Source organism: Cuculus canorus, chromosome 1 (genome assembly GCF_017976375.1).
Source record: "Cuculus canorus isolate bCucCan1 chromosome 1, bCucCan1.pri, whole genome shotgun sequence".
NCBI classification, from domain to species: Eukaryota; Metazoa; Chordata; class Aves; order Cuculiformes; family Cuculidae; genus Cuculus; species Cuculus canorus.
The window spans coordinates 68205381-68232290 of NC_071401.1; the positions used below are offsets into that span (position 1 = coordinate 68205381).

The window sequence follows — 26910 nt, forward strand, 5'->3', positions numbered from 1 at the left end:
GAGTGGCTTCGCCGATGAGAGGGCGGTGCTCGTCCTGACCCCGCCTCTCCATCGCCGCAAACCCCACCTAGCCCCGCCCCCCACGCTCCCCCTCCTTGTTGCTGCCCTCAGCTGCACGACAGCCCCTCCCCCACCCCGCCCATCACCGCCGCTGCGCATGCGCGCCGGCCGCCCTAACGGCGCGTCCCTCCGAACCCCGGCCAATAAGCGCGCCGAGGAGCGCTGTGCGCGTGCGTGCGTGACGTCGTGCGTTAAATGCCGCGCCCCGGCTCTCGCGAGACGCGTTTGGGGCGCGGCCGGCGGGAGGCGCGGCGGGAGGGGTGAGTGCGGAGAGGGGGCTTCGTCCCGCGGTTCGGTGGTTTGCGGTGGGGCTGGAAGAGGCTTTCCTTGGAGAGCTCATCAGGATCCAGGCGGGCGGCCGTCGTCCGGAGCGGCCCCGCGGGGTCGGCCGGGCCCGCAGCGCCCGCCCTGGCTGAGTGGGGCGGGCCCCCTCATCCCCGGGAGCGGGACTGGAAGCAGGGCCTTGGCTGCTTGGGAAACAGCAGTGACAGGAGACGAGGAAATGGCAGAGAGGTGTGCCAGAGGAGGGTTAGATTGAGTATTACGAGAACGTTCTACTCTCAGAGACTGGTGGAGCACTGGCATAGGCTCCTGGAGAAGCAGTCACGGCGCCAAGCCTAACGCTTTTCAAGAAGCATTGGGACATCACTCTTACACACATGGGGTGAATGTTGGGGCTGTCCTGTGCAGGGACAGGAGCTGGGCTCAGTGATCCTTGGGAGTCCCTTCTAACTCAGGACATTCAGTGATTCTGTGCTGGCCAGCTGGCTGCTGGGATCTTTTTGGAGACGTTGGGCTGTAGCAGAGCCTGGCTGGGGGTGGCTTCCCGTTTTCCTTCCTGTTTGCTTGGAGGAGAAACCTCCCTTTGCCCCAGCTGAGCAGGATTCACTCCCCTCTGCCCTCGAAGACCTAGTGGCCTTTGACTTGTGCAAGCGAGGTTGCCCAGGGCAGTGGTGGGTTCCCAGTTCCTGGAGGTGTTCAAGTCCAGGTGAGATGGGACCTTAAGCAGCCTATTCTGGTGGGAGGTGTCCCTGCCTGTGGCAGGGGATTGGAACTGGATGATCTTTAATGTCCTTTCTGATCCAAACCATTCTGTGATTCAAGGTGCTGTAGGTCAGAGCAAGCTTGGCTGTGACATGTGTGGAGCATGGTGGTAGGCTTAGCGCTGCTGATGTTGCATTGCACTTGGAGCACTGCAGTGATGTTGGTACCTTGCCCGTTGCTACTTAAAACACTCTGTATGCAAGGTTTTTATAAAGCCAATGGCATCAGTAGGTTGATAGTTCTGAAATACAGCCAAGAGCACTCTGGAGACCAAATTCAGCACATCAGATCCATGGCATGCAACTTGAGATTCTGACTAGAGTGACTGTGCACTGTCCCAGTTCCAAAACTATCGCTTGTTACAGTGATAGTTTTTTGTAGTGTAAGTTTATTAGGGAGAACAATCAGTTGTGTTGCCTCAGCTCTTCATGCACATCAGTCTTAGTATTTTCATAGAGTCACAGAATGGTTTTGTTTTGAAGGGATCTTAAAGATCATCCAGTTCCAACCCCACTGCCATGGGCAGGGACACCTCTCACTAAATCAGGCTGCCCAAGGCCCCATCTAACCTGGCCTTGAACACCTCCAGGGATGGGGCAGCCACAGCTTCCCTGAGCAACCTGTGCCAGTGCCTCACCACCCTCATCATGAAGAATTTCTTCCTAATGTCTAGCCTAAACCTTCCCCCTTCCAATTTAAAGCCATTCTTTCTCATCCTATCCTTATTTGTCTTTGTAAAAAGCCCCTCCCCAGCTTTCTTGTAGGCCCCATTCAGGTACTGGAATGCTACTGTGAGGTCTTCTTGGAGTCTTCTCCAGGTTGAACAACCCCAACTGTCTCAGCCTGTCCTCACAGCAGAGATTTTGAGCCTTTCAAAGTGTTTGAGCAGGGAGAACTTTACAGAAAATGATTTTTAGCTGTGCTTCTTCGCACAATAATTAGGTAGTGGTTGTTGGGGTTTTTAAATCCTTTCCCTGACTGCCATGGGGTGATGTTTACAAAGTGGTGTTCTTGTACTAATTGAAGCAGTGACTTGGCCTAAAGCATTTGCTGTTGAGCACCTTGTCTTTCTATTAGCCAAGGAGAGAAGAGTGTTAGTTCAGTTTTAAATATGTTAATATGCATTAAAGTAATTGCATTTAAACTACTGACTGAAACGTACATAGTGAGCATTGTTCGCACTCCATTTTGATACATTTTATGCCTCCTCCCAGCAGCTTAGAGCTTTCCAGTTGCATCTTCTAGTTTCAGAATAGTTATTAAAGATGCATGGATCTAGCCCAGGATAAGTGTTTGTTTGGAACTGGTGAATTTTACTTCTTTATATTGACAGGTAATTTCAGGTTCCTGTGCACTTTGAAAAGCTGGCTTTGGAGTTGAGAGGATAGGACTTGACTGTCATCTGTGTTGCCATCTGTGTTCATGGTGAAAGTATTCTACAAAGGGGGTTGGGGTATAGAAAAGATATAGCTACTGTTATCTTCAAATAGCATTTTGTTTCTCTACAGTGTGAACTACAGACTTGAGAGGTTGGGCTTTTAATTAAGAGTTTGTATAAAGGTTAATTCCGTGTATAAATGTTGATTCCGTCTATCACTATTTCCACAGCTCTGAAGAGAACACTTTCTAGTTAAAGATGGCTGCTGACACCTCTGTTGAAATACTACAAAAAGTTCTGGAGAATGAAATACTTCAGACTACCAAGGTTGTGGAAGAACATCTGGATGCTGAACTGCAGAAGCTGGACCAAATGGATGAAGATGAATTAGAACGCCTTAAACAAAGGAGGCTTGAGGCATTAAAAAAGGCCCAGCAGCAGAAACAAGTAATTCCTGTAGTGATGTAGACTCTTCATGTGTACAGTGTAACAGGCTTTTTGGGAACACTAGGGAAGTTGTATATGTGAACTAAGTGGTTTGGAGTTGTTCTGAGTTTTCTTTTTTCTTCCTCAGCTTTCTACACTAATTATTTTTAAATTTTTAAATTTTCTCCAAGAAAGCAAGTGTCTGTCCATATGTGAATGCTTTGCATTTTTTAGCAGGAAGAGAGAAGAACCTCTGTGATTGTTTGCAATAAGAATAGGCTAAAGAGTCTTGTACAAAGACTTGAGTGTGCCTGTACTCACTGGACATGTGCTATCTGGAAGCATAAGCCTTGTAGACAACCGAATCGTAAGCCTTTAGGCTCCTTAAGCTTCTCGATTCTGGTGATTGTTAGTTACTGCATGTAAGTGGTGCACGCTCTTCTCCTGAGGCATTTTGTAGAAGAATGATAGAGGGTCTTCCCTTGTTCCTAGGGTGGAATTGTTTGTCCCACCCTTTCTAACTCAATGAAATGTTGTCTTTGTGTGACTGCTTATTTCTTCTTGCAGGAAAGAAATTCTCCTTTGGTCCCTGATATCTCATGCTAAATTATGGTCCTTACGCTTCCCTAGAAGTCTCTTTGAACATAGTTTTCACCAAAATATTGGTAACATGTAGTGTGAGACCTAAATGAGACCTAAACCGTAAATAGGGAAGCCATAGGTTTCTCAACTTACTCTGTCTGTGCAAGTGTAAACAAAGAAATAGACTGGGTTGGGAGGAAGATGACTGGGTTGAAAGGAGATGGTCTGGCTATGGTGGTATCTATGAAAGCTAACACCGTGCTTTTAAACGGGAATGCAATATGATGTCCTGGCATGGTTGGGATGCTGGAGGACAGGCAGTGTTAGCAGCTTTGATGGTCTAAACGTGGAAGTAGAGAAGGTGGCACACTCTGCTTGTTTTCAGAAGTTCAGTTTGTATTTGATTCTAGTGTTTTCCTTTTTCATAAGTCATAACACTTGGATGCTCTTGGATGTGAGCATGTGGGAGTTCTCACGCAAAAACTTGTTTGTGTCAGTTGATCTTAAGTCACTGTTCTCATGCATTTTCAAGTACGAATATGAAGTAGGATGCTATTCAGTAAAAGGAGTAAAGCTGCCGCACTATTCTGGAATAGGATCACAGGGGGGATTAGTGCGTACCCCTTGCTGGGAAATAAATCACTTCTTGATTTGCATCATGGTGACTTCTCCGTATGCTCATGCTTCTATACATTTTTAATGTGTACTTACAAGGTTCAGGAAATTCTTTGTTCTACCCTAATTTAGCTTGAAGAATATTTTTGCTTTGCATAGGAACCTTTTTTTTCCTTTTTTTTAATTCACTCTGCTAAGTCAAAATGCAAAATCAAGAACAGTGACGTAGCTATTTTTTGTTTTGTACCACTGGAAACTAATCTTTTTATCAAGTTCTGTCATACTGCACTGCTTTTAATCGTTTAGCTTAGTCTGTGCTTGTTCTAATGCACTACAATTAACCTCCAGTGTTGTAAAAGCTGGTGGGTTTTTTTCTTAAGTGCTTTCTTAAGTGCATTTGTTGAAAAACTAGGAGATTAGCTTCTTCCTAAACTGTATTTGCACACTTAATCAGCCAGTTTTTAAAGATGCCTATAGATTTTAGCTTGTGAAACTCTCTTCCTCCATATGCTTTATGACTAATGGTATGCATGTGTTTCCTGAATGTTTTTCTGGAAGCCTGGCTCATATTAAGATGTCTTTAGTGTATATTTGGTAGATAAACATCATCCATTGCAGATGAGTTTTTAGGCTATTATTTCATTGATTTTTTTTTCATAAAGAGAAAAAATAAAAGAAATTCATGTTAATATATGCAACAACTTGAATCAGTTTTAGACAAGAGTCTCTTCACCGTACAAAAACATTGTAGATCAAGTAGCCCAGGCTGTCAATTAGCAGGTTTAAAATGCTGAGAATTTTCTGTCACCGCTGTTCTCTTTGAATTAATCTAGTGTTACTGAGAGGCTGCACTGCAGGAATTTGTGCAGCTCTGCACAAAACTTGTATTTCCAAATGAGTAAGGTAGCCTTACTGCTCAACCATCCATCTGTTCTTGAGAAAGAGACAACCCAAAAGCATTGTCTAGCCTGGTGGCATTAGCAGATTTTGAAAATAGAATTAAAAGAGGGGAAGTAATTTGTTTCTCTTTCTTTTACTGTATGAAATGGGCTTCCACTTCAGGCCCCCTGGTTTATTTTTCTTCAAAGCTGTAGAGCTTGCATGACAGGTGCAGGACTGACAAACTTCATACTAATTGTTTCCTTTTTTTGTTTTCCAAAAGGAGTGGCTTTCAAAAGGGCATGGAGAATACAGAGAAATCCCAAGTGAGAGAGACTTTTTCCAAGAAGTTAAAGAAAGTAAAAATGTGGTTTGTCATTTCTATAGAGATACAACTTTCAGGTATAGTACTTAAGCTATGCTCAAGAAACCTTTTAATTATAGATGTCTACCAAAACCAGATATGGGCTTTTGGCCTTTCAAATCCCACAAATAAATAGGCTTATGCAAATTCTTTCATGTTTCAAACCTCACTCCCTTCTCTAGACATTTGATTTTTTTAAATTTTTTTTTTCCCCTTTCTAGTTAATCTGGACATGATTTGACAATGATTAATACCCTGTTACATACTTGATTAGACTATAAAGGTATAACTTCTTTAACAATATTTGAGAGAGTGCTGGTTTTCATTATTGATTTAGTTTGAGGGAGACAGGTCTGTAAATCTAGTGAGGGAACAGGAGCAGCATTACAAAAAGATCACTTTGGTTATTCCAGACAGATGTTCTGCACAGTTCTGGCAAACAAAAATATAAACAAAAGCTTGTCTAGGCATCTTCAGAATTTAACCTTTTACTTTGAGAAGATCATTGGATACTGGTTGTAGCTGCTTTCCCTTTATGCCTGTGCCTTTTTAATTGTCATTTTTTTAGGGACCTAGATCTGAGACCTAGATCTGAGAAGATGTCCTGACTCAGTGTAGGAACCTAAAATAAGTTCTCCCACTTCCTTGGAAGAATTTCAGAGGTTCTGGGTTGTAGGCTGTTCCTCAGTGGGTTGGTCTTGATGTCATCTGTTAAAACACAGGTGCAAAGTAGAGTAGTTTGATGAAGGAAGAGCTGGTTGTCCTGGTTTTGGTTGGTTGGTTCTTTTTTTTTCCCACGCCCCAAGGCGTTATCTTCTCTCTAGCTTGTAGAATATAAACTGAAGCAGCCTCCATGTGAGAAATTGAAAGGGGTCAAAGCTGGATTATGCAGTGAGGTATCTGCATCCTACGTTTTCCCAGTTAAATGTTTCAAGCTTCAGAAATTTCTGAAGCAGTTGTATTTGGCTACCTTTTACTCAAAGAAGTTGAAAGACTCTCTGCAAATGAAATAGGTTAGAAGAGGCTTGGGTTGTTTGGTTCTTGTTTCTTCAACCAACCAAGTCTATATACTAAGACCGGAGAAAGAACGTTAAAGGTGTCATGCTGACAGCCAGCTTGAAGCTATGGCAGGTTTACCAACAACAATATCAAGTTGCCTTCATCCTTGCCCACTCCAACTTTTTGATCTACTCGGCTATCTTCTTGAGTTAAAGAGCAGTTGCATCACAGAGTTCATGCAGCTGAGCCAGACCACTTAAAGAAAACAATCCAGAAAGTTGAGATGGTGGGTGACAGGTCCACAAATCTTTGCATTCTAACAAGTGTTTTGAACAGTTCATGTTACTGTCCTTTAGCTGAGAAACAATAATTGCATGCTCGCTCCTATTCCATTGCAGCAGAAGGGTGAAATATTTTTGCCTATAGCACTATCGAAGCAGTAACTTGGTTGGGTTTTTTTTGTGTGCAGTGAGTTATGCATCTCAGTTGTGAAGGCAGTGACTGAAAAATACCCGAAACACTGTAACATGTCTAGTGCTTTTCTGAAGACCCGAAGTTCATTATAGAGATGGTTTTTTTCAGCTGACAGACAGTGAAGCTAGAGCAGGAAGAATAGAAGTCAGAGGGAAATTTAATCAATAAATGCAGGCCTCAAGAAATGAGAGAGGCTCTCAGGTGTATGTGGGAGTAATTAGAAAGAAATAAGAAAAATGGATGGCGTAATTGTGCAATAAATGTGCTCTGGGCTGTTATTCTGTTAGTCATTAATTCCAGCTACTTCTGAAACACAGTTTCTCTTGAACCTAAATTCTTAATTACAAAGGACATATCTGAGGAATTAACACAATAGAAGTAGCTCTTTACTGTTCCTTTAAAACTTTCTGTCAACTACCTGTTCTTTAGCTTATTGATTCTAACACTTTGTGTGTTTTGGGTGTTTGGTTTTTTTTCCACAGGTGTCAAATAATGGACAAACATTTGACTGTATTGGCAAAAAAGCACATCGAGACAAAATTCTTGAAATTAAATGCTGAAAAATCTCCTTTCTTGTGCGAGAGACTGCGCATCAAAGTAATTCCCACCGTAGCACTAGTAAAAGATGGAAAAACAAAAGACTATATTGTGGGCTTTACTGATCTTGGTAACACTGATGACTTCACTACAGAGACCTTGGAATGGCGATTAGGCTGTGCAGACATAATTAATTACAGGTAATTAATTGTTTTGTGATTGTTTTGTTTTGAGATACAGTGCAAAGAGAACATGCTTGCAGACAGGAGAATCCGTGAAAGTGTGTGACTTTGATACATTGTATGCTTAAGACACACCAGCCTTTAATCCAGTTATTTAATCTGTGTGCTGTGGGAAGAGAAAGAAGAGAGTAACTCTTTGGCAAAGTATTGAGACATTGTAATGGGAGTTATATTGTCCTTTTTGTACAGTAATAAAAATAAACACAGTGCTTGCCCTGAGATGTGTAGAACAGGTACAGGGCTTTGATACGGCCACTCAGAGTCACCATCTAATGTAATCCTTTCTAAATCAGCTCTGGAGGCTTAGATGTTACAGTTGCAATGCAGTAAAGTTTGAGCATTTTTAATCCCCTTTAGAGAAAACTCAGCAAGTCATCCTTAAACTATATCTTAGTCCATGTCACATACATGGATGTGGAATTTTTTTCCCATGAACAGTGAAAATAAGTTGCAGAAGTGGAAAATAAATTATTTGTGTAGCAGTACAATATAACAATCACAAATCCCACGTTCAAGACTACAGGATAGAAGGCAGTAAAAGATAACTGACACCGTAACAGGAGAATCATTTACCAGAACTTTCTGCTTTGCTTTCCAGTGTGGCTAAAACATCATCTTTATGTTTTTTTAGGTTAATTTTGTTCTTTTTTTTTTTAATGTCTTTGGCTTTCTTTTAATTTATTTTCAACTTCATTAGCTGAATTTATTTCAATATCTGATTTCCAGATTTTGTCTAGAAGTATTGTTGTGCCCTAAAGACAAAGTACTGTTCAGTTTGGCTTTGTAGGTGTTAAACTTCAGGTGAAATGACTGATATGGAAATTTATAACTCAAAACAAGCGGTAATACCCACTCCTCAGTTCAGTAACGAGCAAATATGGAGAGGAATCCAAGGCAGCTTGGATATATATTCTAGACAGCAACAGCCTTTTATGGGAGAAATTATTCAGTGGAGTCGTACCAGGCTGCATTGGATTTGCAGAATATTATTACATGGCTCGCTGCATTATTTTCCTTCTTACTTGACTCTGTTAGTGCTGTGTGTTCTGCTCTTAGCTCCTTGTGGAGTAGGGAAGTCATTTGGTTGGTTGGTCATTTTGCCAACTCCTGAGGCTGGTACCCTGATTTTGCAAAGTGAGCCACAATGTCTACACAGCCAAGGAGACCCATTCCAGGAGATGTTCATTTATGTATAAGTGTTGCATTTCCACACTACTCTGAATGTAATGTCCTGCTCTCTGAAGTCCCTGAAAAGAAAATGTCTTCCTCAAAGCCTAGAAACAGGTTTTTTTCCTTCAGCCTGTGGGATGGCAGATGGTAAAAGGATATATTTTACTTAGGGGTCATCTTAGTTGTCCAATCATTGTACTGTTATTTACAAAATGCTAATATCTACACATTTCTAAACACCCTTCTGTAGCTAATTCCAGAAGGTTCTAATTTCTTTCTCACTCACTGACACTGAGATGCAAACGCCTGACAGGTCGTGTGAGTGAAAGCACACGCACCCTTTTATGAGCAAGGAGAGGGGAAGGAAGTCCCCTCCCTTCCTTGTGCAACCCTGCTGTAGGAGAGGTAGAAGCCATGCAGTTGGCCTTTTGGGCTGCGAGCGCACATTGCCAGCTCATGTCCAGCTTCTCATCCACTAGGGCCCCAGGTCCTTCTCTGCAGGGCTGTTCTCAACCTCTTCATCACCCAGCCTGTATCAATACTGAGGGTTGCCCCACCCAGGTGCAGGACCTTGCACTCTGGCCTTGTTGAACCTCATGAGGTTTTCACAAACCCCCTCCAGCTTGTCAAGGTCCCTAATATACTCACACTCCTGTCTTAACTTATCCAGGCCATTTTGTCCAGGATGTGCTATGCTAGCAACACCACAGTGCTACTTAGGATTGCTTTAGGGAGTCAGGGTTCTGTTGTCTTACAACTTTTGCCTGGAGAAACAGGTAATTAGAGATGGTACTTACTGGCTGCAGGGGTACGGTTTTAATCAACATGTCTTACTCTTTTTTTTTTTTCCTATAGTGGAAACTTGATGGACCCACCTTTTCAAAGTCAAAAGAAATATGGAACAAGCTTTACAAAGTTGGATAAGAAGACCATCAGAGGAAAGAAATACGATTCAGATTCTGATGATGACTAGAACAACAGCTAAATATATTTGTAAATCATCTTTTGTTTATGCTTGGTACATTTCTAAGAGTGTTTTTTATAAAGCTTACTGCTTTTCATTACATCTGCACATAATGCTCATTTTTCTATACAGTTTTATATAACTGAGTCACAGCAGTAAAAGCTCTTTTGTTTTTTTCCTTCTTTTGGAAGTCATTTGTAATTAAAAAAATCTGAGTCCTAACTAAATAATGTGGCAAAAGATGAACTTTGTCTTAAGTATAATTTCTTGAAGTGTTTTGAGGTAACTGTTAGAAACAAGTGTACCAAGTCAGACCAAAGGTCCCTCTGGCCCAGCATCCAGTCTCAGTGGCCAAAAGCAGATGCACAAGGAAGAGTACAAACAGGGTGGGCAGATAGCAGTGCTTTGCCAGAATATACTTGAGGCAATCTGTGGTTTGGGGAACTCTGCATCTGAGAGCATTTGCTGGTTAAAGTCATGTAAGGAATAAATCTCTTTAAATTTTCATAGTATCCTAGCATCCACTTCATACGGCAAGGAGTCCACCGTTTAACTGTGTGTAGGGAACTGCTTCCTGTTTTACTTGAATCTGCCAGTTCCAGATTTCTTCTAATTTTCTTTACTGAAGGAGATGATAGACACTTTTAAAAGACAACTTTTCCCTATCAGTTCCCCTTCCAGCTGTCTCTTCAAATTTATTATTGTATTACTATCAGTAAAGCACCACAAAATGATTAGTAAATGAACTGTGCATTTTAACAAATGATTGCTTATCTTATGGTGCCATATCTTGACACTGAATATCTTAACTACATTGCACTATAAGTGGTAAAAACAGTCGTAACTTAAGAGAATTCTGAGAAGGATGGTCAAAAGAATGCCCTTTTACCTTCTATGTATACTGCATGTGAAAGCTGATACAGCAGGCAATAGCACATAGCAACAACCATAATAAAAAGGGCCTTGTTCAGAGGTTTGTATAATTATGTGAGTTTGAATGTGTGGATTTTATAGCAGATGCTTTCTACAATAGAGTAGAGTAGGGAGAAGTATTTGGGAGAAACCTAGATCTGGTTAGATATAGCGCAGTTTGCTGTGTATGGTTCTTCAGCAATGGATGGAATTTTCAAGGGACATTTTCCTTGGAATGCAATTTAAAAATTTCTGGCTAGGTGAGGAGTTGATAAGCTTTCTTTTTGTTTTCAAAAGACCACAAAGTGGTCAGCTGCGTGCTGAAGGACCCTTTTGAAGTGATACTTTGAATCTATTGGCCCAAAAAGCAGCGAAGTGGGTCTAGTCAGTCTTGTTGCCTTGTAGTGAAGAACACTTGTGATGGGGCCAGCCCAGCAATAGATCTCATAAGTTTTAAAACTTATATTTTATTTCTGTTCATGTACATTGAAATAAAATTATTTTCATTCTAATGTTGACTTTTGCATCCTTTCAGATAAGGTGGTCTAAATGCCATGGGTTATTGTTGTTTTTTCTTTTAATAATATCCATCAAACAGTTCCACGTGCTCTTTCTATATTTCTAGCAGTTTTGTCTAACATTACAACATCGCTTTGAGAAGGCAATCAGCTTAAGATGCACGCAGCTGCCTGTTAATCTGCTAGAAGCATAAAGTAGACATAAAGGAATTGATCTATTTAATACACAAACTCTCTAAACACACCAGAATGCTTTTTTTTCCCTCCCCCCCCCATCCAGTTGCATGAAATTTAATTTAGGAAATCAATGTTCCAACAGCATTTTTAGGAGTGCCTCATCAGGACTCATCTCTTGGGTCCTAATTATGTTGAATAAGCTATGGAAACATGAAATCGTGTTGAACATAGTTGCATGCTGTGTGGAAACGTGGGTTTGTCTGGATTCCAGCGCGGTGTGTTGTTAGAGATTATTCGGTCCCATGTGTGAATAGCCCCATTATAAACTCAATGCAAATCCTCATCAGAGTCTGCAGTCTCACGTTGCTTTAAGCTGCTGATTTTTTTTCTAGGTTAATCTTCAGCTGGACTGCTTCATCTGGTTTGTAATATGGCCACACGCACTCAAGTGTGGAAAACAAGGAGTTGGCAGGAATGCTTGGTTTGGGTAAAAGGGGAGGTTGAGACTTGTTTGTACTAAGAAGTTTGAGTTTATTTTGAAGTAGCAGCCTCATAGATCTGCCTGCTTCAAGTCTTTTGTGTCTGCTTCCTATGTTTTCTGTCTCAAAAAACATGTTTCCTATGTTTCTGTTCTCATGAGGATGAAAACTGTCACTGAAGGGTCCTTGTAGCACGATCTCCATTTCTGCTTGTAGAATCGTAGGACAGTTTGGGTCAGAAGGGATCTCAAAGATCATCCAGTTCCAGCCCCCCTGCCATGGGCAGGGATGCTTCCCACTGGATCAGGTTGCTCAAAGCACCATCCAACTTGGCCTTGAACACCTCCAGGAACTGCATGTTGATTTGAGATGAACAATCCAAACCCAACAATTTTATTTTGGCCAAAACTAAAGAAAACCCCAACTTTTAAGAACTGAAAAATTCTTCTAGTTCAAACAGGGAGGAACAAACAGTTCTACAATGGAGCTCAATTACAATGGAGTAATTTTGAAGTGTCCATAATAACAGGACCTGGGTCAAAAAGCTAGAAAACAATATAGAGAACACTAACTCAAAGAAACGTCAGCTGTACATAACTTGAAAAGCACAAGGCTTAACTTCATCAACAGTGAACCGGTGGCTGACAGATGAGAACATGTTGATGATGACACATAATATCTAGAAAGTACCTAGGCTGTATGTGATTATTTCCTTACAGCAGGTAGATCATATGTGTAAGATGACTAAATAAGGTTCCTGAGCCCAGACTAGTCACAAACTGGCACGTGGTCCGTCATGTGTTATTCATGAAAAGATATTATACACTAAAGAGATGAGAAGTGAAATTAAGGGGTCGTAACAACCTACAGCTTTTGAAGTTATGGGTTGTATGCATGAACTCAGCATTTAATAATGATTTGTGCTTAAGTACGTGCTTAATGCTTGAATGAAGTCATCATTAAATAAATGCACAGGGATGATAATAACCAAACAAGATCTGTGGAGGTCAGCTTTTAAAGCTAGATTATTTGGACTTGACTGGGCACTCTTTGCTGATTGATCCTACGTTCTGCTGGTGGTGGTCTGCTCAAGAAATCAACCCAGAAGTTAATGTAAAGTGTGAAGAGGTCTGGTCCGTGAAACACATAGAATGAGAAACTAACAGTAGCTGAGCAGCTGCTCTTAGACACCAGTAGCAGTTTGGATTGCCTGCAAGTACGAGGGGTCATTAAGGGAGGCTGACTCGAAAGATGAATTGATACCTTCCAGTCCTTCCTTCCAAGTAATCCGCTTTGTGCTATTTCCTGTCTAGAAATGCTAGAAGAAATACTTTTCTACTTCTCTAGAAGTTTCTATAGAAAATTTGGGCTTTGAATTCTTTGTCTTCCATGTAAGAGTAAAGCCAGTGTCTTCGAGCCACTGTGAGGGATGCTGTTATTCTACGTCTCACATACACGCACGCATATGTACACATGTGCATGTGTACAGACAGAAGCACATGGTGGTGCAGAAATAGTATGGCTCTTGTACTCATTGCATAGTTGATAGCCATGTGTTCCACTTTTTCTAAGGGAAATTCTGTCAGTAGTGGGTTGATCTGTCTTTTCTTAGAATAGCTATATGCCACAGTTTAAGGGTGAGCATTACACTCCAGAATTCAAGGTGAGCCTCTGTAGGAATCAGAGGTGGAGGATACTTGATGTTACAGTAGAGTATTTTAGACTGTTCGGAGGAGGATGTTGCCCCTAAGCCCACTTTAGTAGAGAAATAGATAGATAGGTTCCACCACATTTGAACAGATTACTGCTCTGAAGTAATTGCTCAAATTGCCACTTGGATCTTTTGTTCTTGGATCATGCTTTGGAGCCTTCAGTGTTAATCTTGTTGAATGTGATTGTGGTGACCCAAGACATTCCAGTCTCCCACATGGTCCTTGCTATCTGTCCCCCTGAAGAGCACCTTTCTGTGGTGTAGAAGGGGACCTGCACCAATAGCTTTGCTATCAATTTAAGCTAACACATCAAAGTGGCATTAGTAGTACCAGAGCATCACCAGAGACCAGAGCATCACCAAGAAAAGCCTTGTTCAAATTTGCTGGGTTGATTTTAAGTGCATGTACAGTAAGATACGTTTGATGCTTGTTGATGAATAGAGTGTAGTTAAGAAAACTTGTTTTTCTAGGTCCCCTGAGGTGCATATTCTAAGGCTACATTTTTTGGGTTGGCTACTACAACTGTGGCTTGAGCTGCCTAAAAGAAATCACCACTGATCCAGGAGCCGTGTAGCTGTGTCAGCTCAGTGTTCAGTCTGTGTTCATATACTTTGCCTTTTTGAACACTACCTGTTTAGACATCATCTGCCCAGTGGTACAATTTCAACATGTGACTCTTATAAAAAAAGGTTTAAAAACTGATTTAACTGCTTCACAAACCATGCAATCTTCAGTAAGCACTGGCTTTTCCCAAGATGACGTTGCATGAAAATCGGGTGATTGTAATACACAAACCCACATTAACTCCTCTCCTGATCCTCTTCCTCCTTGCTAATTATTTCTTTTGTTAGTGTGCTGCCCCAGAAAAAGAGTCTGAAACTGTTTCCTGTTTGGTTTCTAAAATGTTGATTGTCCTCAGTGCTCTGTATCATGAATTCCCAGCACACAGAATTGCTCTTAATAGTTTTCATGATTAATGGGTAGAGTTAACAATTAATTATTGATGAGTGTTAGTTTGACATCCCCGTGAGTCATGAATGTACATCCTCATTTTGTGTGTGGGAAACTAAAACAATATTAGCTCTACTGAAGGACTTGGGAACACCGAGAACTAGGTGGTCCAGAATCTACTTTCGGTTTCTTCTTCGGAATCCAGATTCTGGGATTAGATGCATTGACTTCCTCTCAGGCAAGTGGTGCCCCAAGACAGGATCCAAGTCGCCTAGGAATCTGCCAAAGATAGCGACTACAAAATGTTTTACCCAAGTGCGGTATTCCTCTCCACCCTCGCTTCTGAAGCTTTGTACAGCACAGTGGCAGGCTTGTGGGCCTGGAAAGAGGTGTCGAGAGAAAACATGGCTTTGTAGCTTATGGATTTGAGAGGAGATAAGGTTCTCCTCTCTGTTCCCAGTGCTTTGTGTGTTTTCACAGAATCATAGAATAGTTAGGGTTGGAAGGGACCTTAAAGATCACCTAGTTCTAACTCCCCTGCCATGGGCAGGGACATCCCACTAGATCAGGCTGCCCACTAGATCATGCTTACTACAAAATACTACTTTGATGTTTGTCCCCCATCTCCCTGTTCAGCATGAAACACCAAGGCAGTCTCAGGAACATGAAGCTGATGCAACTGTGTCCCTACAGGGACTGTAAGACCACTCTCTTGTCTTCCCACCAACTTCCCCCGTGGCTTTGGTGTTCTCTGTTGTGCAGTAGCACAGCCTCAACAGGCTGAAAGATGGACACGCGTGCATCCAATTTAAGTACTTAAGTACTTTACACAAAAGGGATGTTAGTTAGGTTTTGCTTTCGTGAAGTTGTCTTCTAAGATGGGTCTCGCTTCTGGTTTAAACTACTTAGGCATCACAGCTGCTTATTGTGAGTAAATATGTGAGTGTGCACTGTGAACTCCACTCCTCCAGAGATTTTGGGATACAGTGTCCAGAACCACACTTTGCAACATCAGGACGAAGCGCCTCTGTCTGGGCCACTTTACATTCAAGCAGGAGCAGAAGTACTTCTCAGCCAAGTACTTAGAACAGAGTTTTGGAGCATGACAGTGTTTTGATTCGTGCTTTATGAGCATAAAACCCTCTCCTGGCTCAAACTTCAAATAGAGTGCTTTAGGTGATAGATCTGTGGTTAAGCTGGGATGTGAACTAATGTCTCATAAGATCCAGTCCGGTGACCTCTTTTCTAGAACACAATCCAACTTCTGACATTAAATTCAAAGTCTCATTTTAGAGAACAGAAGGAAAATACTTTTTTCCTCCCTCATAAACACTTCTGATCTTAGTTATTTTACACAATGACTAGAGAGATGCTTTGTGAAGAGTGAAGCATCACTTCAATGCCATCTGCATTCTTCAGGCAAAATAAAAGAAGAGATTGCGGCCCTCAGCACCCATTCATTTCTGAACACAGTGAAAACTGAGAACCTCAAGTCTTACAAGTTTGAAGGCGTTTGCTATCATTACTTACAGGTATAGTAGATGTAGAAAAGGAAATCTATGGAAATGTAATTATTACATTGGCTGTACCCCTTAAAAAGTTGGGAAAGACAGCTCTAGAGGGCTTGTTTGAGATGATGCTGTGGGTGCACCTTTAACTGGCCGGTTATTGGTAGGCATCCAATATGCGTCAGATGTTGTGGTCAGCTTCCCTACAAAGCAGTTAAAAAGTCTGTGAATATCCGGTGTTACCTATAATTACATCCCAGACAAAAAGAACAACCTGAGAAATGTGTCTGCCTGCCAACATTACGAAACTGGAGTTGAAATTCACAACAGAGACAGTAATTAGAATGGGTATTGTTCTGGGTAATTTTAGATAGCATTCTCACCGCCCAGTGAAACTTGATGATATAACCTGTGACCTGAAGGAGAATAGCATGTGCAAGACATAATGCTTTGCAAAATGATGCTCCTTTTTGATCAAGTACAATTTTAAAAAAAAGCCTCACCTTTGTAGATCATTTGGCATGAGGAAAAATAAATAGAAAGTGAAAATCTGTAAGTAGGAAAGAACTGGTGATATTGAACACTGGTGTGCTTTAGACGCAAGGTGTGCACCTTTCTAGCTTATGTAAAGCAAGTGGAAAATGCTGTTCTGCTGGGTAGCGTTTTTGTCCACTCTGTACTTCCTTCAGCTCAGTGTAACTAATGGTGTCAGCAAAAGACCATGGAGAAGTCTTGTCTGTGGTCACTGACTGCAGCCTATCGGCAAGTTGCCCTTGTGAATAGAATCACAGAATCACAGAATGGTTTGGGTTGGAAGGGACTATGCAGGCCATCAAGTCCAACCCCCCCTTGCAGTGAGACCTTCCGCTCGATCGAGTTGCTCAGAGCCCCATCCAACCTGTCCCTGAATGTTTCCAGGGATGGGTCATCCACCACCTCTTTGGGCAACCTGTTCCAGTGTTTCACAACCGTCACTGTAAAGATTGTCTTCCTTATATCCAGTCTAGATCTCCCTACCTTAGTTTAAAACCATTATTCTTTGTCTTGCCACAATAGGCCTTGGTAAAAATGTCTTTCATGGTTCCTGTAGGCCCTCATTAAGTAGTGCAAGGCTGCTATAAGGTCTCCCCAGAGTCTTCTCCAGGCTGAACAACTCCAGCTATCTCAGCCTGTCCTCTTAGGAGAGGTGCTCCAGCCCTTGGGTCATTTTCATGACCCTGTACCAGGGAGCTTTCCTGCTTCTTAAGCTTAAGAAAATGCATTTGATATCATTTGATATCATTTGATTAGTGAACTTCTCCTCTTTCCTTGACCTTCCACCTCTCCCTCCCAATCACACACTGTTCTGACCAAAATTCAGCACAAAGGGAATATGTACCGGCATAGTTTGTGCTTAACAATTTAGACCACAGCAAAGTTGGCATAAAGTTATAGGTTTTTTTTTAAATTATAACTTTTGTGTCCTTTTCCTTTAATATTAATTTAATAATCAACATTGTATTTCCATGGCTTTCCTATATTTTCCCTACTCTCAGCCTTGAGGGCTAGCGACTTGCTGCCCTTCTAAATGAGAGTCTCACAATATCAAATGAACCCCAAACCTTGTGCTTCTAAACTAAATAACAAGAAAAATAAAGAAAAATATAAAAAGAGAGACAGTAGTGTTATGAGAGAACGTAATATTTTTCAAGGACATCAGTCCAGGACATCCCTGGATATCTAATTATAAAATCCTGGATATCTATTTATGAAATCCAGCCATTTAGAAAGAGGTGCTTTAGTGATATACACAAAGATGCCTTCTAACTCATCCCCTTTTCAGCTTATCATAAGCAGCATCATATCACAGCTGCATTCATCCCTTCTGTTGAGTCATGGGGTGTCAGAGGCACTTGACGCTTCACATCATTTTCCAAATTAAATCTAGCATAAAAATGAGAAATGGTGCTGCAGCAGTGACAGACACAGCCCGCTCTCATGAAGTGGTTTGCCTGGATTCGATCCTCTGACTTTACAGTCCCACAGAGATCTTGGAGCTGAAGATCGTGTTTTCTAGTGCCCTGCAAGCGCCTTTGGGTGTTGGTGTCTCAGACAAGTTGTACTGCCTTAGAGCCCTGCCCTATTCAATTTATTTGTTCATGATCTTGTTTCCAATACAGGCTGCCTGCTTTCAGCATTCGCTCTAAAAGGCATTCAGCAAATTTTGTGAGGACAAAGATGTTTTTAGCAAGTAAAAGTCCCATTCGTAATGCTGCTGAAAAAAATATCCTCTTCTTTGGCCTTGTACTGGCAATTATGTGGCTAAAAGGAATCTGCCCTAGGATCCTAAAAGCATACAGCAGCACAGATAAAAATAATTGTATTTAAAATATAAAATCTGTGATTCAATGAGTAAATGAAGAGCAATGCAATGCAGAGCAGGTGTTAAGAATTCACCTGACAGTACTTTTAAACGTAGAAGATCTGTGATTATGTGGGTCATAACAGACGAGAGAGAAAATACATAGCAAAGACAAAAAATATTTAAATTCAAAACTTTATCTTAAGGGCTGTCAGCAAGTGACCAATGCATTAGGAAAGAAATCCTACCTGAGGTTGGAGGCTGCTCTTCAAGAATAGTCCCAAGTCACCAGCACAATACAGATTTGCTGACAGAGGAACACTGGTTTATTACCACTAACACGATACCGTTTTCATAAAAGGTGACTGGATGTTAATATTAAAGTATTTTCATCTCTTTGAGAAAACACACCTCTTTCTAACAGAGAATATCTTGTTCTAGAGAAGGTAAATGATAACATCTACAGGGTTTGTTGCCTTCAAGCTGCCCACTCTGACCTTATCCCAGCTCATTTCTTCTGGCTCTTCTCCCCTCCAGCATTTCTTTCGTTACTGTTTCCTTTTGAAATTGTTAAAGCAACACTGTACACGTGATGACTTTATTTTCTACCTGTTATTTCCAAAGATACCACATAAATTCACATTATTTCAAACCTTACCTTGTACCATTTAAAATGTTAAAACCCAGTAAAAGAATTATTAAGTGATAGTCTAGTCTGACACATCACGGTAAGATATGAGGTTTGAATATGAAGGATGAATGTCTCACCTTGTTGTAATCTTTGGGAAGATGTCCATTATTTCCATGTTTCACCAAAATAAATTAGTTTTATATTGAAGATTCACCTCAGCTCATAGTCCAGCCCTGCTGTATCAACAGGACTAGGTTCTCCTTTGAAGCTTCCCTCTTTCAAGATATCTCAGGATCTAAGTTAATAATATTTGTGTTTCTCGTTTTTTAAGGTGACAGAGCCTACTTGATCATCTCCTGTGCTTTACAGACTAATAACCATCACCTGGTTTTGAGCACAGTAGTTAGTAACTGACCGAATGTTTCCTACCTGCCACGTCTCAAGCCTGAAAGAGAGCAAGAGGAATAAGTGGACTTGCCTTCCCAAACCCTGCATCTGCTCTAAAGGGTTCAAGTCATCAGCCTCCAGATTACACTTGCTGCAAGCGAAGAAGCAGTGAGAGACTTTAATTGTCCTTTTTGGAATTCATATGGAAGTATGATGCTCAACTAAACGCTTGCCAATCTGAAATCATTGAGGAAACAAGACAAAAAACCTTGCAGAAATATGTCTAGACTGATCTGAGATGCAAAGCAAGGAGAGCATTAGACAGGGAGCTGATTTTTGCCTGGCCCCTGCCACTGATTCACTGCAATGCTTGCTGCCAGTCATTTATTGTGCATCAATGTGTTTATTGATGGAGGAAAAACAGTATTTATTTATTTTCACAGGGTTTTCCTGCATCTTACTCACCACCGCTTGTGCAAATCTTTGGATGAAAGGGATCATAAGAATTTTAAGCTCTTAATACACATTACTTCTTGCATTTTAAAACAAATGTCATCTTGCTAGGTAGGAATTAACATTCCAAAGCCTGTAGGGTGCGTACCTTTTCAAACACACATATATAAAAGTCATCAAGTGACCTGCCTCAGAGAAAGGCTGATTGAAGACAGGTGAGTCCGAATTCACTCGTAGAATATTTATTTAGAGGCAGAAGCCTTGGTCTTGCTTTAATTTAGCATTTTGTCAATATTGTGATTATTATGTTCTTTCTACTTAAGGCCTGTGGTGATTTTTGTGATGGGAGGGCAAAAAAAAAAAAAAAAGCTTACAACTTAAAATTTTATAGTACGGCAATTTTCTGCATTTAGAAAACAACTACAGCCTGTGGCTTTTGATGGGGACCTGCATGGATTTGCCATTGGATTGATAGGTATTGGGTGAAGCTACATTAATCCAGGCTTGCAAATACCCACTTTTAGAGCTCAAACTGAGCTACTCCATGTACCCATCTCCAGCTAGGGGTGTTTGCTGGATTGAATAAGCTCACTCAGGACAAGGGAGTCTCTCCAAAGAGAGTAGGCTATCTGTGTTTGTGCATCCATGCAGTTCGTTTTACAGCAGAAGTACAGACTAGAAAAAAAGGTCACACATTATTAAAATCAACAGGGCATTTTCCAGTGTTCTCAGCATTATATGATGATTGCCTACAAGACTCATGGTGTGTTTTGTATTTGAAACCCTCCTAGGGAACGAGGAACAATTGCAAGCTATAAAAAATGCTCAGTTTAAATGCGCTAGCAAGCAAGTAAAGTCAATGTTTTTTCCAGTTGATAGCTACTATCTGATGACATTTTGGGATGTTGTTAATAAGCACAGCAGACGCATTTATTACCGAAGTGATTATTAACCATTATCACACGCAGGAATTAATGCAGAAGTGTTACTTCACCTGCAAAATCTTTGCCTTGGATGCTTTCAGCAGAGAGGCTCATGTTGCTTGATTTTTGAAAACTCATTTTTCCAAAAGCCAAGCAAAAATCTCATTGCCTTTTGAACAGAGATAAAGGACGTGTGCACTCTGGCGCACTACACTTCAAAGACCTATATAATTTAAGCAAAGGTACTGTACCTTATCATAAAGATATGTTTCAAGTGTTCAGGAGGGGCCATGCGGGAAAACAATATGAAGTGACAGGGGCTAAAAAAATCAGAACTCATCTAGGCTGCAACAAGGACCTCCCTGTTCCCGACCCCCCCAGTCTCAGCTCTTCCCCCTCGCTGTGATGGTGTAGTGGCACATGAGATGGAGAAGACATTCAGCCACAGGAGAAGCTTGTATCCCCTAGACAAGGAGAAAATAAGGATTGTGGCTCCCATCACTTGCTTCTCCTTCCACCACCACTTTCTGAAGCTGGTGGCAGCATCCTGTGCTGGGGGTGATGGGAAAGAGTACAGTAGAGGGAGTGCCTCCACTCCTCAACCTATCTTCAGCTAATGCCATCCCCATCCTGTGCCTTAGGGTAGGAGCTTTTGGCAGGCAAACTTTGCTACAGGGCTGTTGAAAATCAGCTCTGATCATTTCATACTTTGCAAACCGTTGTGTTTCCAGGTCTCCTGGGGCAGTTGAGGAGAGCCAGCACCATGATTCCTGGACTGCTCTTGCTGGGCCTTATGGCCCTTGTTGGTGAGTCAGGGTTTGGGTTTCATTTGTTGTCAAAAGCGCCCTGGGACTGACACCAAAAGAGAGTCACAGACATACGTCCTCTTGATTTGCCCAGCTAACATTCTCCAGTCTCTCTGACTACTCAAAGATGTCCTCACAAATATTGCAGGCTGTTTGATGGAGGCTATTCATTCCTCAGTTACTGAGGAAGCAGGGTAATTGGCCCAGGCTGAAGCAAGCACTCTCCTGAATTCCTCAGCAAGTTACAGAGGGATACAGGAGATGTTCCCAGCCATGTGCTCAAGTGCCACCTGATCCATCATCCAAGCGGTCCCAGATATTAGAGGGCACTGGATGGGAAAAAACCCTTTGAAATAAATGCAAGTGATGTGGTTCCCCTCTCCCAAATGAGCCTTTAGATCTAACAGGGCAGGTACTTATTAATCTAAATTGTCATTAGCTTCTTTGGCTTCAACATATTTAGTTAGGAAAGAACAAATTGCTGTTCTCTGGCATTTAGTGCTAATGTTACTGATGGAGAGCAGTGGCAAACATACACGTGTGGCCAATATGAGGTGATGTGGATTATGGGTCTGGATTAATCCCTCCTGCTTCACTTTTACTCACTTGCAGCGTGCTGTACAATATTGTTCTGAGATTTTACGTGTTCAAACACCTCCATTTCATTTTGCAGCTCCGTCCACGAGTTACAGTTGCTATGGTGATATAAGTACTCTTCAAGCCCCCACGCTCTCCTGTACAGCTGTAAGAGCCCCAGACTGCGGTAGGTATCATTCATTGCTTGATTTGCCAACCTGTTTGTACCTGACAGAAAGATGCTTCTTCTTCTGTTAAATGTGGTACAACTCTTCAGTTAGCCAAAACGGAGAAAGCAACACCTCCCCTCCCCAAACAACAGGTACAGGAAAGCCTCTAGACCCAGTGGGAAGTAGGAGGACAGACATCAGGTCCCATAGTCAGGATCCTCAGCCTCTAAGCAAAGGGAAATGGTGCAACCAATTTTCAGTGAAAACAGCTTCTTCTTCTGGCAGGACTTTAGCATCAGCATCCTCACAAAACCTGAGGGCTTCTTAGCTCTAAGATGAAGCTGTGCAAGGCCAGGTCCTAAGTGCTGGCATGTTATCTCGAACACTGTGTTCAGTTTTGGGCCCCTCACTACAAGAAGGACATAGAGGTCCTGCAGTGTGTCCAGAGAGGAGCAACGAAGCTGGTGAAGAGGCTGGAGAACAAGTCTTACAAGGAGTGGCTGAGGGAACTGGGGTTGTTTATCCTGGAGAAAAGGAGGCTGAGGGGAGACTTTATTGCTCTCTACAACTATCTGTAGGGAGGTTGTAGTGAGGTGGGTGTTGGTCTCTTCTCCCAAGTGACAGGTGATAGGAAAAGACAGAATGGCCTCAAGGTGCATCAGGGGAAGTTTAGATTGGACATCAAGAAAAACTTCTTCCCTGAAAGTTCTATCAAGCACTGGAACAGCCTGCCCAGGGAGGTGGTTGAGTCACCATCCTTGGAGGTGTTTGAAAGGTGGGTAGATGAGGTGCTTGGGGACATGGTTTAGTAGCGGACAGATACAGTTGGAGTTCATGATCTCAAATGTCTTTTCCAACCTTAATGATTCTATGTTGGCTTTAGTTGGCCAACAATGACCTGCCAGAGACACATTTTGCAGGGGGAAGCTCCCAGGTGTGTAGCCCTCCTGCCTCTGGGTGATCAGTTTTTGTTAACTCTTCCTCATTTCCCTCTTCTTTGCCTTGTGTTATTGCCCTGTGCCACTGCACAGATGACTGCCTCAGGTTCATAGTGCCCAGAACTCCAGGGATTTTACCACATACCTCAGATGTCGATGCCTATGGGGCAGACACTGCACAGCGAATGTCCAAGCATGAACCCAAATCCACTTGCTTGTTTTTAAGCTGCTCCACAATTACTTTTGAAAAACCTTGCCTTTCTATACACACCCTAACAATGTAGCTGTTACTGCAGTTTGGCCAGTAGTAGTAATGGTCTTTCTCACATTTCCCAAATGCAATTTGATATTTCACTTTTCTGACTGAAAAGTCACATTTCCAGCACTGTCGCAGCAGGAGAGGACCATGAACACACAGTCCCACCCCCCGAGAAGCTGCCTTCTTCCTCAAGTACTCACTGCCCTCGGGTACTGCCACAGCAGCTCCCCAGCCACAGTTAGAGCTGATAGGGTTCCTCAAGCACCACAGCCCAACTTGGTGTAGCTGCTTTTTCTTCAAAACTGGAGTTAATCCTCTAATACAACCACTCAAGGGGAAAGTGAGGGGTTTGGACGGGAGGGTGTGTAAGTCTGCCTCTTCCTACATTGCAGGACTTGCCGTGGTACGGAGGATTGCTGAGGCAGACGTTGTACGCCTGAGGAAATATGAGATCCCGATTAAGAGAGTAGCCAGAAACCTGTGTTTGGACCCAGCACTCATCGCTGGCATCATCTCACAGGAAAGCCGTGTTGGCTTGCTCCTCAACAATGGCTGGGACCAGCAGCAGCAGAAGTATGGCTTGATGCAGGTACATCACAATGATTAGTAGGAGTAAATGTTGATAAGTAACGTAGTGTATATCCCGGGCCCTTACCTTAGCAAACGACTCATCTTTGTTTGAGACAGCACTTAAACGCCTTTCCTCAACATCAAAGGCTGTGGTTAAGTGTTGTCCCAAATAACTTCAATGAGTCATAGCCTGGGAGTACAAAGAAGAAAGGGAAGACACAGCGGTGTCTGTGTTCAGAGGAAAACTGATTTTCTTACTTGACTTTTCTAGATTGGCAGGCAGCGACGATACCCTTACACAGTGTGGGATAGTGAAGAACACATAAATCAGGGCTCAACTATGCTGGTTCTTGCAATCAATGAAGTACGGGCAAGACATCCTACCTGGACCTGGGACCGGCAGCTGAGAGGTACACGATGGGCGATGTACTAGAAAGGGACATGCTGAGCGATCTGAGTGCTGTGCGTTTGTTGGTGTCACTTTTAAGGGAAAAGGAGCATCAGTCTGGCAGATTTCACAGCATCTCTTACCACCCCATACCCCACACCCTGAGTTTTCTAGTTTAAAAGAGGCAATCCCAGAACAGCTGACCAGCAAGAGGGCTGAATACAGAGGCAGGCTACCAGCTCAAAGCACTGTCCACAGGGCCTCTATATTTTTGCCTGCAGAAGAGAGACTGTAGTGGGATGCCAAGCACTTTGGCAGCTTTGGGAAACCAGTGGGAAGCACTTTGGGAAGCAGTGGGAAAACAGCCCAGCCTGGGACCTGATGCAGTGGCATGGAGACACCCCATGCAGGGCTATGCAAAGGTGTTGGGCACAGCCATGACAGGTTGCCCCTTGACTTCGATTACAAGTGCCCAAAGAAGGCCCCTACACGGAGTAACTGGGCCACTGCTGGTGAATGGCCAGATCTAGGACCTCCTTAAATTCCCTGGAAAAGGCATTGTGCTCAGTAAATGTGAACAGGTCCCAAGTTATCCTCTTATCTTCTCATCCTATGCATGAAATGGCTGTCAGGTGGATAAATAAGGTAGAAACCAACCAAACAGCAGCCACTGGGGAAACTGAGACACTGCCACACAACAGACTTATCATGGTAGACTGTTAAGTTGTGTCAAGGAAGCTTGGGATCCAGATTCGCTTGTAGTCTGTGTTATCTGTATGCTGGTTTGTTCACCCTGTGCTACTTCCTACTCTCCCATCCTTGTTCTGCTCATACCTTTTTAGATTACTCCCCCTCCTGGGACCAACATGCCATTCCCACCTGCATTTGGAGAGAGTTGTGGATTCCTTCACTATAGAAACAAGGATTTTGCAAAATTAGTCACCTTTTGATAATAATGCACAATTAGCAATTTCTCAAGCAGTTGTATAGGTTTTGTGAGATGCATGGCCTTTTGGCTAGGAACTTTTACTTTTAAACATCTATTTATACTTATAAGCCTGTAACAACTCTTTCTTAACTCTTTCCAGGGGGAATCTGCAACTACCGTGCAAAAATGGGCAACTTCCAGGTCTACGAGGAAGACCCGTGTGATGGTGACAACTACTATGTCAACAGCGTGATTGGGCGAGCCCAGTACTTTAAGACACACGGGTTCTAGTTCATACCCACCGCGCTACCGAGTCTCTCCTCTACCTAGACCAGCCCAGTAGTGATCGTAGTACCCAGAGCAGTTATCCACCAACAGCACCTTGCTCACTCCAGTAAACCCCAGCACCTCACTTGCCAAAGGCTGAGCTCAGCACTGCCTTGCAGAAAGAAACCATAGGCTTGAGGTCTCTGAAAGGCAGGTGGGGACAGACCAGCGATGTACCAGGTGAGGAAGTTGCATCCTCTCATTCGCAGCTGAACTGAGGGCTGTTTGTACATCACCCAGGTGCAGGCATGCAAGCAGTTCTCCATGGGCATCAGCTGTGCTCTTCCCATGTCTTCCATCCACCTCCTTCCCTTCCCCTGGACAACAAGGTGAAGAAGCCCCTGAACTGAAACCTTGATTGTGCTAGGTACTGGGTGATGAAGAGACTTCTCCACAAGCCTTGGGTGTCTGCATGTTTCTACACTAGCTGTGTATTCCTGTGGCCAGCCTTCCACTACTAAACATGCTTCTGTTGGTCCCCCAGGCCACTGAGCCCAGGACCGTGGTGGGGCTGGTGGCCTCTTCAGGGTGAAAAGCAGCCTCACACAGGGGAAATCATCTGTATGGGAAGTACCACAAGGGAAATAGCAGGCATGCCAAGCACCTTTCCCTTAGAAAGCAGCCCTCTGAGCAGGAGCCAGCCCTGTATGTACCCCAGGAGCTGTACCACAAGAACAATGTTAGTAAAAAAAAAAAACCCACAACCTTTTCTGCTTTAGTTTTGGCACCTCTTTGCTGGGTTTCCTCCAAGTTTAAAAGCCTCTCAGCATCTGTCCCTCTGCCAGAAATCTCAACTTCTAATTAGGTGTGAATTAGCTCTCGGTTTATAAGCTCTGTTTGAAAGCCTTCTTCAATGCAGATGGCTCTGGGTGCAAATTTAGGTTTACTGAGAATAAGAGAATAAGAATAAAGATACATGTTGAATCCCAATCTTTTTTCTTCCTTTTTTTCTTTTCAATTTCATAGGGCCCAGTGGGCAGCAACCTGCAACTGAGTAAACAACACAATTTGATACTCTTGGAATGGGTCTAAAACTCAGTTTAAGAACAGGGAGAGGAAAATGGTGCTGCATACTGGAGTGGGTGAGAAGATCCGGGCTGGGAGACAGGGTGTGAGGCAGCCCAAGCCCGGCCTCTCACCCCCTACTAGTGTATAGGGGAATAAGGATGTTCCCATTTAGCCTTTTGAATAAACATTTTGGAGGCATAAAGGCACCTTTCTG

At 42.6% G+C, this 26910-nt stretch overlaps 3 protein-coding genes across 6 annotated transcripts in view; 2 read left to right on the forward strand and 1 right to left on the reverse strand.

The window, feature by feature from the left end:
• The first annotated feature begins 181 nt into the window (after window positions 1–181).
• On the forward strand, window positions 182–11158 carry TXNDC9 (thioredoxin domain containing 9). 2 transcript variants are annotated; one of them, XM_054053029.1, is made up of 5 exons: window positions 182–320; window positions 2713–2929; window positions 5268–5386; window positions 7304–7558; window positions 9626–11158. In XM_054053029.1, exons 2-5 carry the CDS (start codon window positions 2741–2743, stop codon window positions 9741–9743), a joined length of 681 nt encoding a protein of 226 aa, XP_053909004.1. In that variant the 5' UTR covers window positions 182–320; window positions 2713–2740; the 3' UTR covers window positions 9744–11158. The 2 variants fall into 2 exon arrangements, with proteins under 2 accessions (XP_053909004.1, XP_053909013.1); XM_054053038.1 differs by lacking the exon at window positions 182–320 and adding an exon at window positions 393–573.
• Window positions 11159–11432: 274 nt separating this feature from the next.
• MRPL30 (mitochondrial ribosomal protein L30) overlaps window positions 11433–26910 on the reverse strand; it is a 48422-nt gene continuing 32944 nt past the window's right edge. The window contains exon 6 of the mRNA XM_054053104.1: window positions 11433–16194. The gene's annotated coding sequence lies outside the window, so the exon portion shown is untranslated. The remainder of the gene's footprint in view (window positions 16195–26910) is intronic.
• On the forward strand, window positions 18593–26501 carry LOC104056650 (lysozyme g). 3 transcript variants are annotated; one of them, XM_054053057.1, is made up of 7 exons: window positions 18593–20018; window positions 20907–20968; window positions 21458–21532; window positions 22206–22295; window positions 23868–24064; window positions 24317–24455; window positions 25522–26501. In XM_054053057.1, the coding sequence occupies exons 3-7, from the start codon at window positions 21490–21492 to the stop codon at window positions 25650–25652; spliced, it is 600 nt and encodes a 199-aa protein (XP_053909032.1). In that variant the 5' UTR covers window positions 18593–20018; window positions 20907–20968; window positions 21458–21489; the 3' UTR covers window positions 25653–26501. The 3 variants fall into 3 exon arrangements, with proteins under 3 accessions (XP_053909032.1, XP_053909047.1, XP_009556219.2); XM_054053072.1 differs by lacking the exon at window positions 20907–20968; XM_009557924.2 differs by lacking the exon at window positions 18593–20018 and having other exon boundaries at window positions 20497–20968.

Bases quoted from the DNA above. Each gene is read 5' to 3' on its own strand.
- TXNDC9 (XM_054053029.1), top strand. From the start codon at position 2,741: ATGGCTGCTGACACCTCTGTTGAAATACTACAAAAAGTTCTGGAGAAT. The intron at 2,930-5,267 runs GTAATTCCTGTA...GTTTTCCAAAAG, and splicing joins AGGCCCAGCAGCAGAAACAA to GAGTGGCTTTCAAAAGGGCA. The intron at 5,387-7,303 runs GTATAGTACTTA...TTTTTTCCACAG, and splicing joins TATAGAGATACAACTTTCAG to GTGTCAAATAATGGACAAAC.
- LOC104056650 (XM_054053057.1), top strand. From the start codon at position 21,490: ATGATTCCTGGACTGCTCTTGCTGGGCCTTATGGCCCTTGTTG. The intron at 21,533-22,205 runs GTGAGTCAGGGT...TTCATTTTGCAG, and splicing joins GGGCCTTATGGCCCTTGTTG to CTCCGTCCACGAGTTACAGT. The intron at 24,456-25,521 runs GTACACGATGGG...AACTCTTTCCAG, and splicing joins CTGGGACCGGCAGCTGAGAG to GGGGAATCTGCAACTACCGT.